We start from the raw sequence: 17,765 nt of genomic DNA, 5'->3' as shown, positions 1-17,765 counted from the left end.
AGCTGTCTTCCACCAGGCGGAGAACTTGAGCTTATTATGTGGACCACGTGACGCATGCGCAAATTGGATCGCTTCAAGCCATACTACGTTGCTGGGTTAGACAATAGCAAAAATCTCCAGTTTGGCCATGTGTTTCGGGTGTGCTTTGAGCATCGGTGGGAGATAAAATTGAAATAAATATGCATTTCAATGTTTCCGTGTCATGTGTTTTTTTCTAGTAAGCGGTAATGTACTACTCTCGTTACCGTTCTGTTGCTGGTGCTTGGCTATCATTGTAATTTGGAGCCTCTCTCTGTTAGGAATGCTTAGATGAACCCTGCAGTTCATAAATTCTTAAAATCTTGTTAGATTGTATGTTTTTGTATGTATGCATTAATTCAATGAAAATTTCTGTTTGGGTTTTTGGGTAAGAGTGTTAATTGGTCAAACGGATTATTCAGCCCTGGCGGTTTCCAAATCGCCACCATCTGTCAATACTGACAGTACAAATGATGGTTAAAATATGTTTTGGGAAAATAGTGTCCTGTTCCTGTGAATATATATATAATTTTTCCCCTATAAATAATATATATAAAAATATAAATATATAAAATATAAAACAAATCCTTCAAATCCCAGACAAGCATTCAACGCAGACATACAAATATGTACCTCTAATAATGTTCATATTTTTCACATAAGGTTTGGCCAAGTAGGGCCACCGTAGTGGATTTACCAATCACATCTAAGGTGTTCAACGGAAGAGGTGGGGCTGGCGGGATCCAGGGAAATAGAAATCCGCAAGCTAAACTTTCTTACCGACCTGACAGTATTAACAGGCGGAGAGGTGACGTTCGAATTACTAAAGAATAATGGAGTGTATTAACGCCAAATTTGTCTCTCAGAAGGTTAGCAAAACAAGATGGAGACCGGTGTCTACGGGGTCCCTACATCCACCAGATGTGTTCGCCACAGGGTCGTGGGACAACGAGGTAGGTGACGTTAGCTGGCTACCGGTGGCTAACTAGTTTCCCTTCGTTCACATTGGATAGTCAGGCTAGCTTAGCTAGCAAGCACAAGTTAATGAGACAAACACTATTTGGATAAGTGACAGGTTTAGAATCTGGCTTAGGTACTGCGTAGGAGGATATGTAGTACTGGCTAACGTTAACTGTTGTTTTGTTTCAGGACAACAAAGTTTCTTTATGGTCTATTGGGGAGCATGGAGTTTCCCATATGGAAGACGAGTTCGAAGGAGATCCACAGTTGTTTTGCGAGTACAAGCATAACGGAGATGTTCTGGATCTGCATGTAAGTGTTGTATACATTTGACAAACCCAGTCGTTTTATGAATTTATTTAGCCGGTGTATTTGCTAATTTCAAACCGGTTTACATAAATTGATAATTTTCTTGAACAGAATTGAACATGCAAAGGTAGCCATAGCTAGCTGTCTTGCTAATATTACTGTGTTACTGAATGGAAGGGGAAAAATCCAATTCGAGAGGTTGACGTACTGCCTTTTCCTCATACACCGTATGTTAAAATCGTGTAAATGTTCTTTACGTTGTTAGAAGCGTGAGCAAATGACAGTGTGTTTTACTTTTAGTTTCTGGACCAAGAGAGAATCGTCACAGCCTCATCAACTGGAGCAGTGACCATCTTCCGGCACCATCCCAACAGCCAGGTTAGGTGTTCCTGATTTTACGTTATGTTGCTTCACCTTCATGTTAAGATATAAGCGGGCGTAATCGATGTGACTGTAGACAGAAAGAATCTTCATCCAATGGAATAGCTTGTAATTTTAAGCACAATGTGTGTTATTACCACCATATACGACAATTTCCTCCTTAAACGTGTATTCTTATCCTGATGCCTTTTTATTAGTGTTTTTTTTTTGCAATATTTGCAATAAAATTCAATGAACTGCTCTTAACAGCCATATGTTTAATACTATAAAGCATGATATTCACTGAAGACAGGTATTTATCTTACACAGCAGCAGTAACCCACCAGGGAAACGGACCCACAACCTCACCACTACAGTACACTACTGTGCACGAAACATACATGCTGTTCACAGTAGCATTTTCCTAAATTTGACAATATCGCTGCGCAGAGAGTGTGATCCAGGTATTTACTGCTCAGTTAATGGAGTCTTCTTTGCCTTGGTCCCTGTAGACTTTGTCTGTGGCACAAGTGTGGGACAAAGCTCACCACTACCCTTGTGACAACGCGCCGTGCACGGGGCTGGTGTGCAACAGCCCAGAGATCGTGACAGTGGGGGAAGACGGGAGGGTCATCCTCTTCAGAGCGGACCACAAAGTACCCCTGCGCACCATAGGTGTGTGACATGCACAGGTCATGCCTGCTGTACGGCACCTGCTGTCACTACCACAGATCGGGGTGCACTTACACACTTTTAATGCTGGAGAAATGGCATGGGAAAAAACCAAGCATGTTAATACCATAAACCTTTCTTTAATAGTGCAATGAGTGTTCAACGGTATAGTTTTGGGGAAAGTGAATGACGGTAACAGGTATCCATGAGTGGATGGCATGTCCAAGTTTTGTGTTTGCTGCAGCTAGCCAAACGCTTTCCCTGGGTTTCCAGTGTTGGCTGTGAACCGGAAGGAGCTCCACCTTAGCTTAGCTTTACTACTGGAACCCATTCAACCCTATATGTGCCATTTTGTTCTAAAGTTATGCATGAGGTTCATTCATCTTTTCAGTGTCAATATGGCTAACTGCTGCCGGTGTTTCATACCTAGATAATGCTGACAGCAGCACAATCCACGCTGTGACCTTCCTGAGAACAACAGAGGTCCTCACAGTCAACTCTATTGGCCAGCTGAAACTGTGGGACTTCAGGCAACAGGGCGGCGATCCTTCACAGATCCTGTCCCTGTGAGTTCGCCCCCTTCTTTGCACACATGCCATTTTTATTTGAAGTGCCTTGGCACAACGGCATTTTTAATCGGTATTGTTGCGCAATGCGGATATCTCCTGTCATATGTGACCTGTCCTTGTGTATGACTCGTGACGTCTTTTCTTTTGCCTCACAGAACTGGAGAAAGAGTCCCTCTGCATTGTGTGGATAGGCACCCCAACCAGCAGCACATTGTGGCCACCGGGGGGCAGGATGGCATGCTGTGCATGTGGGACGTGAGACAGGGCAGCGTGCCTTTGTCTTTGATGGAGGCCCATTCTGCTGAAAGTGAGGGCTTTATGTACACACCAGTCATCTCAATAACCTGCTGCCCCGTACACTGTAGTCAACACTGTTCTGTTTTCCTTTAGCCTTGTATCATACAGTTTGAATTGCAGACATGAAGGTTTGATGTTTGTGCCGTTGCAAATGTTTGTTCATGTTTTTCCCTAGTGTGGGAAGTTCATTTTCATCCGACAAACACAGACCACTTGTTCACGTGCTCAGAAGATGGCTCCTTGTTGCACTGGGAGAGCTCTACAAATTCCTCCATGGCATCCTTCTTACAGGGTAAGTTGTCGGTTGTGAGAATTGGTTAAATCAGCAAGTTATTCATAGTCTTTATTTAACATTCATCACTGTAGCCCAGGACGGGCTGCATTCGGGTTTGGCTTGTTGTGGCCCCTCCTTCTCTTCCCCTCCTTTACCAAAGGCCCTCTCACCCTGGCGCTTTGCCGACATCACAGAGTGGACCTCGTGAGTCAGCAGAAGTGGGAGGAAGGGTGAAGGCAGGAGGTTTAAAACCTATGGCACACCTTGTTTAATTAGCACCTTGCAACAGCATTCTGTGACAGAATTGTTAGAGAGAATGATCGCAGATCAATAGATTTGTATGTGTGGTTTGCCCCTGCAAAATATATACAGGGAAAATATTTATCAAAGATATCAATAACTGGCAATTATACACCTGCAGAAAACACCTGGTCAGCATCTATTGCTATCATTGCTATTGCTAAGTTATCCAGTGGCATGAATAGCCAGTTAATCATTCATATCTAGATAGCAAGCTAGCTATATATCAGGATAAATAGCTGGTTAACTGTAATAGTTGTTAAATATGTGTCTCTAGGTCATTATTTTCACTCCCTTGCTGTGAGACCAGCTCCTTTCCCAATCTGGGAATCCCAAAAGTTGAGGGCACATCATGCCCTCTCCCCTCACTTGGATTCACCTCCTGCAGTATTTAGCCTTGGCTTAATATGGCTGGTGGTGTCCTCATAGTGAGGGAAGTCAACTAACAAGGGTGTAGGGGGCAAATCAGGGGGCAGCCTAATTCTGTGATTGCTCACAGGAAAGGGGCACAAGCAATGACCTTTCATCACTGGAGGCTGAGTCAGGGGCTAGCATTTGCACTCTGACTGCATTTGTTTTAAATTCAAAGTCATGAAGCCAACAAGCAACTCGTGATCTATTCAAATGTGTGAGCAAATAAAGCGCGTTATAAATAAAAGCTACTTCATAATGAGTAAATGCCTTTTTCGTGATGACGCTTGACAGTGGCATTTTGGTTTGTAAAAACTGCTAAGTCATGACAAGGCAATTCATCAGTAAAGCCCTGGCTGCTAGTGATTGCTATTGCTTATCAGTGTGGCAATCAGTGCTCATTTTTTTCTTGTCATCACTTGGCAACATATTAAGCTTGTTGATTTCCAGATTATTTCAGCAGGTTTGGTCCTCACGTCTTTCATGAATAAATTCAGATATTGCATTTGATTTCCAGTATTTGTTTTCTATTTTCACATAATGTCAGTTAGTCAGTCTAATATTAAAACATTAAAGAACGTTATTAACATTTATAATAATTGTGTTTACTTTATTATTGAATTGCTACATCAGTATAACTGTGGTTTTGATGTTTGCTTTTCAAAGGCGGTCGGAACACCAGCGTGATATCTCGCAGCGCAGTCCAACAGGCTGGCGGGAACCAATCCCTGATGAGTGCCTGGCTGGGCGGAGACTCCAGTAAGGGTCACCTGGAGACCACGCACATGCTGCCCAGCCAGACCCTGTCCGTGAACAGTCTGGATGTGATAGGGCAGTGCCTGGTCTGTGGAACTGATGGAGAGGCCATTTACATCAACAGACAGGTCCCTGTCTAGAGCAAAGAGCATCATTCAGCAATGCGGACTTTTTCACTTTGGCTTATTTACTATCTGTGTAACTCTGAGTGTTATTATCTTTTTTGTATTCAAGAGCAGTTTGATTAAAAATTATGAAGCTGTCTGTTAGGTATTGGATGTGATTTCATCTGAAGGGATTCATCTAAGAAACTCCCCTTCACATCCCTCACTCTTGAAGGAGAGAAGTGCCATTATGCCATTATGTTACAAAATGTTTAACGTACACTGGAAATAATAAGCACTGTAACTCATGTCTTTGTAAATGAATTATCTTTTCAACATGAATATTCATTTCATACATTTATTTCATTTCATTTATCATCTAATTAGATGGGGATAAAACATGGAACATCAATATGTTGTGCTTAATCATATTTAGTGTTTTAATCTAGACTAGTTTCTGTCCCTAGTTTGGCTTTCAAGAAGAAAAAAAAACTGCTCAAAAAACATAATGAGGAAGATAATACAGCCTACAGACACATAGTAGGTACTCACTTGACAGTTTGGTGATGTTATGGATATTGAGGACTAGAGAGAATATAACATCAGCTTCTTTTAGTATGTCAGAGCTAATGCCATACAAAACAGATTTATTCAATAATCCAATGTATATTCAGCAAGACTGCCAGAAAAATTTAAACATATACTAATAAAAAAGGGACTACAGGGAATTTTGACCAGAAGTTCATGTGAAAATTATGTTGATTAAATATGAACATGTTAGATGTATAAAATGCATGAAACTAATTTAAATTAAATTTAATTTAAACTGGCAAAGTGGAAATAGAAATGTTTTTGCTCTGAATACTTGGAGGGAAAAAAAACAAGTGTATGAAGTATTCATATAAATCCCCCAATGGCACAGGCAGTAAGTAAAAAATGTATCATTACTTTTACCCACATTCACTCTATGCTCCCTCCCTGATAGACTCCTCTGCCTTTGCCCTGTGCTCATTCCTTTGGTCACCACAATATCTTGCCCTTGCCACCATTGTAAGCTTTTTTGCCCCCTGGTGGTTAAGTCAGAACTACATTTCTGTAATAATAAGGGTCCTTAAGCAACGAGAGTAAATGACAGAGGAAGGGAGGAAAATATGATTTTTCAATCATATCTCAAAAACCACCATGCCTCATATCGTATTATGATGTTAATTTTTGGTGTAGGTAGGCGGGGTTTGAATGTGTTGTGGCATTTCTGTGGCAAATTTTAAAACCTGTGACCTTGAACTGAATAACGACAGCCTACTGCTATTCTTTATTTCATAAAATTTGTCTTCACTACAATAATTGTATAACAGATGTGCATTGGAAATATGACTGAACCATATGAAGCTGATAATTTCAAAATTAAAATAGAAAATATAAATTAAGGATATCTTTTCTGGATATAAACTATATCACAGCCATGTGCAATAATGTTGTAAGGTTAAAGTAAGTAAAATACTCCATATCCACAAGCATCCACAAGGAAGTGTATTTAAAATCATTATTGCACACACATGCCCTTCTTGTAATTATTTAGATAGGGCATCTAGGATAACATTGTGTGACTGTTAGCTAGCTAGGGATCAAGCACAACATTATCAGTAGAGGCCTTGGACAAGATTGAGAAGCCTGGTTTTGTCGGCTAGCAGCTAGCAATCCAGCCAGGGTAGGCATGGGAAGTGACTCTAACAAGTGAATGAAGAGTGAATAGCCACAATGTAGGGCACACAGAATTGTTCAGAACAAGATCCATGCACTTTGACCAGTGTGCCTTTTTCATGCCATAAAATATCCCCACCTCCAAACTTCGCTGCTGCAACAACACTCTGGTAAGAGTTGTTCTCCAGGCATCTTGCATACCCAAACACCATCAGACTGAAAGAGTGTGTAACATGACTCGTTGCTCCACAGGAACAATTGCCATTGACCCAAGGTACAGGCTTGGTGCAACTTGTCCCATGCCAATCAACGGTGTGCAATTGTTTTTGTTAATAACTGATTGTGGGCTGCACCTCCTCCTTGAAAATTCATGGCATGCAGCTCTCGAAGTGGAAAACACCTACAGGTTTGCATGTGGCATCATGTATCTCTTAACATTTTCTAGGGTCTGACAGTGAGATGAGGTAATCAGCCTTCTCAAGGCACATTGGCTCTGGTTAGTCAGTATTTTACATCTGCCTGATTGTTCTTTGAGCTCAGTATCACTGACTTCCAGTTCCAAAAAACTTAAGCATGTTGGCAGTTGTCGATCTGGTAATGTTTAATTGTTTTTCAGTTTGCAGACATTTAAAAAAAAATTAAAACGTTAATTCTCTCTTTTCCTAGAACTAATCGTTTGGAGTACATGTTCAAAATGGCATGATGCACTGCTGATAAAAAGCACGCCGCATATTTCACACACAGCCACACAAATTTGCCCCCAATCCATTGACTTTTGGTGGGATGGTGTGACGTCATTGGACCAGAGGCTGGGATTGGGACACCACCATGCTGTTTTTATGTTGCTGAGGCTGATGGGAAATGGGGGAAAAGATCCCTCACATCCGGGCAACCAGTCTGACAGACTTCAATATCCAAGCCACACGGGAAAAGAATGCTAAAGAGGAGTGTGAACAGCAAAATAACTCTTTGCGGTTGAGTTGTACGATAGGAAACAATTAATACACAAGATTCACAACCCCTCTCGGTGACTCGAAGCTGGAAATCAAATAGGATCCCTTGCGGGTAAGGTTTGTTTAAGTATCCTTAGCTAACTAGCTAGGTTGCTAGCCACCGCAGGCCCCTCGTATCGGTTGGAAACTTCAGTCGGGACTGATGTCAGGATCTGGACCTGGAAATCCGAGAGACCTCCACAACAAAACAAAGTGACCGAAAACTAATTTCGTTGAAATACTGCTCGTTACTAATGTTAACACAGCTAGGTAGTTGGATATGTACTTTATTCGTACATCCGCTTAGTTGCCGTGGCAGATCGCTAACTAAATATTTAGGAATTTCTGACCGCACCTAGCTATGTAGCTAAACTAGGCCCGTAGCTAGCTGGGGATCGGGCATAACATTATCAGCGGAGGCCTTGGACAAGATGGAGAAGCCTGGTTTTGTCGGCTAGCAGCTAGCAGTCCAGCCAGCCAATGTAATACAGTGGATAGCCATGGGAAGCGTCTCTGATAACAAGTGAATGAAGAGTGAATAGCAGCATTCTTTTGATGCAGCCGTTTCAAATTCTTTTTTTAGAGTTTGCTTGTTATGTAGTAGTTTAAATTAGCGAATGTTTGTGTAAATGACGTTTTTGGCGAGGTAACCACACAGTGGCTAGTTTACGATGCATTTCCAGCCTCTTCAGAGTAGTTAGCGAGCGAACTAGCTAGCTATATGCCGTAGTCTTCGTTTGTTGTAGGTTTACCTTTTTGCAGATCTGCCAATATGTTGTGTGCAGAGGTGGGGTAATAACATTCAAAAAGCAAGGATTGCAAGCTAACGTCGGCTAACTAGCTGTATCTAGCGATCAGTTAACGTAGTCAATGAATCAACTAAGCTATCTCACTCGACTTATTTTCCTTACAATCAACGGTTATAGAGGAATATACTGGCAAACACGGGCAAATTTAATTACAGACATTCTCTTAGTTTTGAAACATACCCTTCCTGCAATATTTGTTTTTATATTACAATTGCCATAAATTCGGTAGTATGTAAAAAGACTGAATATTTGTAACTTTAAGAACAAACCTATTGGCTAATGGAAGCATTATAGCTAGATTCAAATGCATACATTTGTCGTCCAAGAATAGATGCGGTCTGTGATCACTCTTAAGTGATGCATTTATTGGACCGCAGGGCACACGGTTATGTTCTGTCATCCGGAATGGAGTTTATCAGTGCCTTTGAACTTATTTCCTTTATCTTCCCTTAGATGTGCCGGTGTGATTTGTGGACGCAGAACTGAAGACTCGCTCGACACAAGCGCTCGACCGACTCGATTCTCCACCCTGCGCCCGGAGACGGCTCTCGCCGCTTTGCGAAGCTACAGCCCTTTCACCCCTGGCTGTACCACATTAATGTTCTTACATGAAGAGGGGGGAGAAACCCGAAGGATACCGACAGATGCGACCCAAGACCTTTCCCGCGAGTAACTACAGCGGCAGCAGCCACCAGATGCTGCAGGAGATTCGGGAGAGCCTGCGGAACCTCTCCCGGCCCTCCGATGCCGCCAAGGTGGACATGGTCGCCGGCGCAGGGAAGGTGGTGGCGGACGACCTCAGGCAGCAGGGTCGGACCAGCAACCCCAAGAACCCGTACCACAAAGCCCTGCAGGAGATACGCAAGTCGCTGATGCCCTTCGCTAACGAGCCCAGCTCCTCCTCCAGCAGGGGTGCAGAGGTCAACAAGCAGATGCTGCTGGAGCTGCAGACCGCTGGCTTTGAGGAGGTAGGGAAAGTTGCGACGGTGAACGTATGTTACACTACATTATTACATTACATTTCGGTATTTAGCAGACACTCTAATCCAGAGTGAGTTACATAGGACAGACTTTGTACATGTTATCTATTTATACAGCTGGATATTTACTGTGGCAATTCTGTGCCTTGCCCAAGGGTCCAGCCCCAGTGGGGAATTGAGCCGGCAACCTTTCGGTTATGAATACTGCTCCTGACCACTATGCTACATTGCCGCCTGTGGATGTTTTGTTGTTTTCAGGGTTTGGAATTTGATTTTTCACAAAAACAGTAATCATTTGCACTGACTCTAAGGTATTTAGCTAACTGGGTCCAGAGGGCTGGCCTGTCCCATGTCTATGCATCAGAACCGGTTTTTTTGTGTGAAAATGTACATGCTGCTGGATAGATGTTTTTTCCAAACAACTAGCTAGAAATATCCTGTGGGAGCTGAGGTAGAGGGTACAGCTAGTCACTGCTCACCATGGACATTGCCAGCACATTTAGTATTTCCAAAATCTACATGGTTTGGTTGGTGGTTCACAGTTTTTATCCATGTTCTGCATTGGATACCATTTTAGGCAGGCTTGGGAGACGGTGACAGGTATGCAAGTGTTGCAAGACGTTCTCAACACCTTGTTTTGTGAGATTGATTTGAAATATGTAAGCGCTGGTATGTGGACTGGTTAGCTTTGGCATTGTTACCGTGCTCAGGATGTCATAGCCACATTGTGAGGATGTTTATGGCTACAGTCACGAGATCGTTTCCTTTATTTCAGTTTAGTTTTGTCATCCACTCGAATGAAACAGTTTACATTTGCACCCACTCCCAAATGAAGTCATCGTTCAAATCATAATTTAAGGTAGTGCAAGTTTAGAAACCCACCTCTGTGCTTTTTATCTTAAGGGCGTGACTGCATATTTACCCGTCCTGTCATTGCAGAGCTTTTATTGTTTGTGGAACAGATTTTGTCCAGTTGTGTGAAATGTTACGTTCTCATGTGCTGTATATCAGTTTTATTGAGTTATGTTACTGAGGGGTGGCAGTGTAGCATAGTGGTTAAGGGACAGGGCTCGTAAGCGAAAGGTTGCTGGTTCGATTCCCTACTGGGACCCTGCTTCTGTACCCTTCAGCAAGGTACTTAATCCACAATTACCTCAGTAAATATCCAGCTGTATAAATGGATAACATGTAAATACTGTAACCTTACTGGATAAGATCATCTGCCAAATTCCAGCAGTGTAATGTAATGTCTATGGAAAGAGTTTGCTTGTAGTTCAGCCTTTACTCATCTCATTGTCATTTGTTTACACCTTAAAGAGTTCACTAGAGAAGTGTTTGAAGTGAATGCTTGTGAGTTTGCGATGTGTCAGAGGTAATATGATCCCCCCTGCTTTTCCTGTCCTTGTCTGGGATTGTTGTGAGCCTGGTCTGACACTGTTGCTCATTCATCTTGAATGGATACATTGATGTTCTGTTGTACTGGAAGTCGCTCTGGATAAGAGCGTCTGCTAAATGAATGTGTGGTGATGTGATGTCGTGACTGTGTAACGGTGAACGCTGTCTGCGCAGGAGATGGTGATCCGCGCCCTGAAGCAGACGAACAGCCGCAGCGTGGAGGCCGCCATCGAGTACATCAGTAAGATGAGCTACCAGGACCCGTGGCGGGAGCAGATGGTGGCTGTGGCCGCGGCCGCCCGCCCCGTCAACGCCGGCATGAAAACGCCCAGTAGGTGTCTGTCCTCCGGAACCCGCCGCTTGGCTAACTGTCATTTACCCAGGGTGTCCATGGAGACCTGCTGTTGTGCGGGCCAGAGGAACCGGGCCATCTGTTTCTGAAGTTAGGCTGCCCTCGTTTTTTAGTGAGGCCACCCTGAACAGCTCCTCTGTCTGGCAGCTCTGCTGTTTGTCTTGACTTTTCTTCCCCCTACGTGGAAATGTGTGCGTATAAACGTACCTTTGTGTTAATTCAGATTTCTGCAGCGTGTCAGCCTGTTGGGTCTGAGTGCTTGTGCGCATGCTGCCTCTGAGTGATGATGTGTGTGTTGTGTGTTACCTGTGCTCCAGGTGCAGCTCACATCCAGCAGCCCGTGCTGAGGAAGCAGAGCTGGAAGGGCTCCAAGGAGTCCCTGGTCCCCCAGAGGCACGGGCCCCTCCTAGTGGACGGGATAATGTACCACTCCGACAGTCCCGGCCCCCAGGCGGACATGGCGGGTCGCCCACCCCCGGCCTTCACACAGGGTCACCCTGGAAACAGCCAGAGGGTCAACCCGCCCCTGCCGCCCCAGGTGCGCAGCGTCACCCCTCCCCCGAACAGGGGCACCACCCCGCCCCCGCCCTCCTGGGACACTAACCCCTCCACCAAGCGCTTCTCGGGAAACATGGATTACCTGGTGCCCCGCATCTCCCCTGTCCCGCAAGGCGCCTGGCCCGACGGGTACTCCGCCCCCTCCTCCCAGAACCAGAGAGGCATCAGCCCGGTGCCGGTCGGCCGGCAGCCTATCATCATGCAGAGTTCGGGGGGGAATAAGTTCAACTTCCCCTCTGGCTGGCCCCAGAACAGCTCGGGGCAGCCCGACTACCTGGGACATCAGAACGTAGCCCTGAGCGGGGGCGGGCGGCAGCCCCCCCCTCCCTACCCCCTGAACCAGGGCAGCAGACAGAGCCCCACACCGCTGCAGATGCAGACAGGGGGACCCGCCTCCTCCCCCACCTACGTCAATGGCGGGAACCTCCCCCAGTCCGTGCTGGCGCCCAACCGCAACAGCCACAACCTGGACCTGTACAACCTGAGCGTCCCGGGCCTGCCCCCGTCCTGGCCCCAGACCCAGTCCTCCCCCGGCGGCAGCGGGGGCCACGACATGCCCTCCTCCTGGCCCCACAGCATCCCCGTCCGCTCCAACTCCTTCAACAGCCACCAGCTGGGCGGCCGGCAGGGCCACCCGGCAAGCTCCCAGCCCTCGGCCACCACCGTCACCGCCATTACCCAGGCGCCCATCCTGCAGCCCGTCAAGAGCATGCGCGTGCAGAAGCCGGAGCTGCACACGGCCGTGGCTCCCACGCACCCGCCGTGGCTGCAGCAGCAACAGCAGCAGCAGCAGCAGGCCCCTCTGCCGGGCCCCTACCCGGAGGGCCCCGCGCCCAGCTACCAGGGCCCAGAGGTACCCAGCTACCAGGGCCCCCCGCCCCCCTACCCGAAACACCTCCTGCAGCAGCCCGCCGCGCCCTGCCCGGCCTACGACTCAGGCAGCAAGCCCGGCGGCGGGAAGGAGGAGGCAGTGTCCGCGGGGGCGGCGGCGGAGGAGGGAGGGGGCGGGGGTAGCGGCGGCGGAGGCGGCGCGGGCGACCGGGCAGACGGCCCCGAGGGCACCGCGGTGACCGACCGGGAGAAGAAGCAGATCACCACCTCCCCGGTGCCCGTGCGCCGGAACAAGAAGGACGAGGAGCGGCGGGGGGAGGCCCGCGTCCCCATCTACTCCCCGCAGGCCTTCAAGTTCTTCATGGAGCAGCACGTGGAGAACATCCTCAAGAACCACCAGCAGAGGCTGAGGCGCAAGAAGCAGCTGGAGAGTGAGATGCAAAGGGTGAGCGTTCTCCGAGTCCCGCCAGCGCCCCCCTGTGGTGGAGGTAGATCTTACACGCATAGGGAAAGCCCCCGTGAACTGTGTGTCAGTTGTTTTAAGAGTAAAGGTAAACGTATGTTCTCGTCATCTCCTCTCCCAAGGCACTGTTTTTGATGTGACGAGCAATCAAGTCTTAACTGGGAAGTGGGGCTGGTTTAAGCACAACACACTCAGCTGTTCTCTCAGAGAATCTGTCCCTCATCTTTCTTGAGCTGTTTCGGTTCTTTCTATCACCTTGTTCTGTAAAAAAAAATGCTTTCTGCTGTAGCTTTGTTTTTCTTCTTCTATCCTGAGCTGTTTTTCCCCTCTCTTCAGTCTCACTAACAGCTGGTATAGAAGGTAAAGGTATCTGAGGCGCTGTGACCTGAATAGTCTCCACAGTTCAGTGACCAAGTAAGCTACTGTTGACAGAAAGTCCATCTTAAATTAACTGCATGAAACCGTCTCTTGTTTTTCAGCATGGTTACAAACCCCCCCCTCCTCCTTTTCTGCTGTTTTTCCACCACTAACCTGGTGCTACTGGTGTTTATGATTGCATGTTTTTTCAGTGACCATAGAATTCAGCCTACCAGCAAACCAGCATCTGTTGTTCACCAGTGAGATATTAGGCCTGTGGGATTTCACACGAATTCTGCCTGGCAAGTTTAACCCTAAAGCAATATGTAGGTGTTTCTGAATGATCAGATTCTTATTACTATTTATATGTGCCAAGAATTCTGGCAACCGCAAGTCGTTCAGAAGTGAATATATTGGATATTCATGAGTACAGAATCATGGAACACCTTTCCGGCGAACTCGGTATGGAATGTTCTGTGGTGAATGGTCTTTCCTTGCTACTCAGATCAAGGCGGAAGATGGTGCATAGTTGTCCGACAACATTCTCGTGTGAAATGGAAGCCGTTTAATGATCACCCGCTGCTGGCTTTCCGCCTGACCGCTTCTGCTTCAAGGTCCCCCTAGAGGAGGCCAGATTTCACTGGTGACGCAGTGCTGTGTGAGCTCGGTGCAGTCTATGGGGCCAGAGGGCCTGGGTTCAAGTGGCAGAGAGGTTCAGCCTAACGTGGTGTGTGTGTGTGTGTGTGTGCATGTGTGCGCGTGTGTGTGTGTGTGTGTGTGTGTGTCTCTGTGTGTGTGCACGTGTGTGTGTGTGTGTGTGTGTGTGCACGTGTGTGTGCGCGTGCAGGTGGGCCTCTCGGGGGAGGCTCAGGAGCAGATGCGCATGATGCTGTGCCAGAAGGAGTCCAACTACATCCGGCTGAAGCGCGCCAAGATGGACAAGTCCATGTTCGTCAAGATCAAGACGCTGGGCGTGGGGGCCTTCGGCGAGGTGTGCCTGGCCCGCAAGGTGGACACCAACGCGCTCTACGCCATGAAGACGCTGCGCAAGAAGGACGTGCTCCTGAGGAACCAGGTGGCGCACGTTAAGGCCGAGCGGGACATCCTGGCGGAGGCCGACAACGAGTGGGTGGTGCGCCTCTACTACTCCTTCCAGGACAAGGACAACCTGTACTTCGTCATGGACTACATCCCCGGGGGGGACATGATGAGCCTGCTGATCCGGATGGGCATCTTCCGGGAGGAGCTGGCGCAGTTCTACATCGCCGAGCTCACCTGCGCCGTGGAGAGCGTGCACAAGATGGGCTTCATCCACCGCGACATCAAGCCCGACAACATCCTCATCGACCGCGACGGCCACATCAAGCTCACCGACTTCGGCCTCTGCACCGGCTTCCGCTGGACACACGACTCCAAGTACTACCAGAGCGGTGAGTGCCCGTCCGCGTTCGCCTGGCTGATTTGGTCCCTCGGTGAATATGAGTTCCCCGTAGGATTTACATTACACATTAAATGACATTATTGTCATTTAGCAGACACTCTAATCCAGTGCAACTCCCATAAATTACAGCTTTTACATGTTATCCATTTATACAGCTGAATATTTACTTAGGCAGTTCTGGGTTAAGTAGGGCACAGCAGCTGGGAATCGAACTGGTAGCCTTTTGGTTATGAGCCCTGCTCCTTACCGCCGTGCTACACTGCTGCCCCATTATAACATGTAATAACGGAAAAATTCAACTAGTGGATGCTTGAGGTGTTGAATTAATATAGTGAATTAATGTGCTTCTTTTACAATGATATTTGTTAGAATATTTTATGTAGTATTTACCTGATTTTTCACATATCATATATTATATCATTGGTTACTACAATTACACGTTTTTTTTGTTTAGAGAAATGAAGTGAATTAATCGAACATAACGCTCGAACATAATCCGGCACGTGAACGTAGCTGAAGAATGTCTTGCTTTATCAGTTTGACCTTGCGTCCAGCCCGAGGAATGCCATATGATTGCTGTGTATGTGTATCGGCCCCTATGAGAGCAGCGAAGGTATGGCTGTAATAAAAGACGACATTGTTCTCCTTCCATCGATCAAAGGGATTAGCTAACGGTCCTAAGGTCAAGTGACTGCGCGCAGGAATCTAGGTACTGCTGATTTTACTGCTGAAAAGGCCTCTTTGTTCCCACCCCCTCTTCTCTCCCTGTCACAAAACATCTGGCCAGATGGATGTACAGGGAAACACGCGTACGAGTTATTTTCTAAACAGTAAAAATGACTGAAAACCAAAATAAACCTCCACAGAAACATGCTGAGGCAGTAGCCCCCTCACCTTTAATCAGTTATTCCTGATGCGAGGCGACTCACCGACGCTGTGCTGTTGGCATACGCAGCAATAGCACTAAAACATAAATGGTTTTGTCTGTTTAAAGAGCATCAGCAGTTCATTATCAATAGTTGTTCTCAAAAGTGTAATCAGTTTGTGATGACCGTTTAATGTGAATGACTAACTGGGGCTTGAAATGTTTGTCAAGCTTTCTGGAAAAGTCAGCTAATATATAAAAATGAACCCTGGACACAGTAGGACAAAGCATTTGTCCTGTAAGTCATCAGTCTTTAAAAGGTTGCTTTATTAGTGCTTGGCATTTCCAACCACTTTCTTTTTGTCTTATCTGCCGCCCTTTTAATGTCTCTCATCTTATCAGTTTATCATCCCCGTGAAATGGTCGTATAGGCATTCATTTATTACATTATATTACATTTATTGATAAAGTTGATCCTTGTGACAGCCATAGTGTGTGCAGTGACCGTCATACCTCAACCCCCCCCCCCCAGGTGACCACATCCGGCAGGACAGCATGGACTTCAGCAAGGAGTGGGAGGACCCGGCCAACTGTCGCTGCGGAGACCGGCTCAAGCCCCTGGAGCGGCGAGCGGCCCGGCAGCACCAGCGCTGCCTGGCTCACTCGCTCGTCGGCACACCCAACTACATCGCTCCCGAAGTGCTGCTTCGCACAGGTGAGCCTCTCTCTTCACTGCCTGGGGCGAGACCTGGGTCCACAGAGTGCTGCTTTACTTTAAAAAGTCATTTCAGATGGCTTCCGTAAGTAGTTAAAGTAGTAAAAAAAATCTCTAACCAGTGCTTGAATACTTCCACTAATGTCTAACCACCTTTTTAATATATTTTTCTTTTTTTCCCTAGGTTACACCCAGCTCTGTGATTGGTGGAGTGTTGGTGTCATTTTGTATGAAATGTTAGTAGGACAACCCCCATTCTTAGCAACAACACCCCTCGAAACACAGCTCAAGGTAATGAACATGGGTACTACAATACTGCTTCCCAATACTTTCATTCATGGCCAGGTGTGTGTTTCTCTCTTGTTGCCTTGCTTACTGTTACCTGGTGTGTGTGTCTCAGGTGATAAACTGGCAGACAACCCTGCACATACCTCCGCAAGCCAAGCTGAGCCCCGAGGCGTCCGACCTGATCGTCAAACTGTGCCGGGGTCCAGAGGACCGCCTGGGCAAGAACGGGGCAGATGAGATCAAGGTGCAGCCCTTCTTCAAGACCGTTGACTTCTCTAGCGACCTGCGGCAGCAGCAGCGGCCCGCCCCCTACATCCCCAAGATCGCCCACTGCACGGACACCTCCAACTTCGACCCCGTCGACCCCGACAAGCTGTGGAGCAGCGACGACGACGGCGAGGGCAACCACAACGACACGCTCAACGGCTGGTACAAGAACGGCAAGCACCCCGAGCACGCCTTCTACGAGTTCACCTTCCGCCGCTTCTTCGACGACAACGGCCACCCCTACAGCTGCCCCAAGCCCATCGAGTACGAAGGCTACGAGGACCCAGACGCTGAGCCCCCCAGGGAAGAGGGGCCAGAGCAGGAGGGGGCCGGCCGGGGGCCGCAGGGCCGTGACCTGGTGTACGTGTAGACTGTCCGCGTGTTCTGCCGGCTACCAGCTTTCTCCTGTGTCACTGCTGATCCATGACGTGGCAGATGTGTATCGTGAGGTTATTATAGGAAAGGAGTAGGATTAGAAGGCCATTTTTTGGCCTTGAGTGGTGCACGGTCAGTGCTCTCTCTGGCCATGTCCCAACAGGGAGAGCCTAGTGAGGTGTGACTGTGTTCGAGATTACGGTGTCAGTTCAAGAGGAGGCAGGAAAGAGTCTGGCTCTGACCACACTGCTGGTGTATTTATTATGGGATGTACATTGTACGCTTCAACTGTGTGGTCTGAACAGACGGAAAAAAAAAATAGTTTATTTTGTGTGGGTGTTCTTCG

At 47.1% G+C, this 17,765-nt stretch overlaps 2 protein-coding genes across 4 annotated transcripts; both read left to right on the top strand.

Moving 5' to 3' along the window:
* Nucleotides 1-789: 789 nt before the first annotated feature.
* nup43 (nucleoporin 43) lies at nt 790-5,267 on the top strand. The gene is made up of 8 exons (XM_036550471.1): nt 790-971; nt 1,168-1,290; nt 1,588-1,665; nt 2,160-2,322; nt 2,750-2,885; nt 3,044-3,195; nt 3,361-3,477; nt 4,837-5,267. Exons 1-8 carry the CDS (start codon nt 852-854, stop codon nt 5,064-5,066), a joined length of 1,119 nt encoding a protein of 372 aa, XP_036406364.1. The 5' UTR covers nt 790-851; the 3' UTR covers nt 5,067-5,267.
* Nucleotides 5,268-7,642: 2,375 nt separating this feature from the next.
* Nucleotides 7,643-17,488, top strand: lats1 (large tumor suppressor kinase 1). 3 transcript variants are annotated; one of them, XM_036549584.1, is made up of 8 exons: nt 7,643-7,796; nt 8,986-9,500; nt 11,082-11,238; nt 11,577-13,093; nt 14,316-14,898; nt 16,307-16,489; nt 16,674-16,780; nt 16,890-17,488. In XM_036549584.1, exons 2-8 carry the CDS (start codon nt 9,141-9,143, stop codon nt 17,412-17,414), a joined length of 3,432 nt encoding a protein of 1,143 aa, XP_036405477.1. In that variant the 5' UTR covers nt 7,643-7,796; nt 8,986-9,140; the 3' UTR covers nt 17,415-17,488. The 3 variants fall into 3 exon arrangements, with proteins under 3 accessions (XP_036405477.1, XP_036405481.1, XP_036405480.1); XM_036549587.1 differs by lacking the exon at nt 7,643-7,796 and adding an exon at nt 7,888-7,936; XM_036549588.1 differs by lacking the exons at nt 14,316-14,898; nt 16,307-16,489; nt 16,674-16,780; nt 16,890-17,488 and adding an exon at nt 13,448-14,154.
* The last annotated feature ends 277 nt before the right edge of the window (nt 17,489-17,765 follow it).

This window comes from Megalops cyprinoides, chromosome 17, assembly GCF_013368585.1.
Source record: "Megalops cyprinoides isolate fMegCyp1 chromosome 17, fMegCyp1.pri, whole genome shotgun sequence".
NCBI lineage: Eukaryota > Metazoa > Chordata > Actinopteri > Elopiformes > Megalopidae > Megalops > Megalops cyprinoides.
This window is presented reverse-complemented; position numbering and strand designations above follow the sequence as displayed.

Coding starts and splice junctions, on each gene's coding strand:
- lats1 (XM_036549584.1), top strand. CDS start 9,141: ATGAAGAGGGGGGAGAAACCCGAAGGATACCGACAGATGCGACCCAAG. Junction 16,490..16,673: donor CGAAGTGCTGCTTCGCACAG/GTGAGCCTCTCT, acceptor TTTTTTCCCTAG/GTTACACCCAGCTCTGTGAT. Junction 16,781..16,889: donor CCCTCGAAACACAGCTCAAG/GTAATGAACATG, acceptor TGTGTGTCTCAG/GTGATAAACTGGCAGACAAC.
- nup43 (XM_036550471.1), top strand. CDS start 852: ATGGAGTGTATTAACGCCAAATTTGTCTCTCAGAAGGTTAGCAAAACA. Junction 1,291..1,587: donor GAGATGTTCTGGATCTGCAT/GTAAGTGTTGTA, acceptor TTTTACTTTTAG/TTTCTGGACCAAGAGAGAAT. Junction 1,666..2,159: donor GGCACCATCCCAACAGCCAG/GTTAGGTGTTCC, acceptor TGGTCCCTGTAG/ACTTTGTCTGTGGCACAAGT.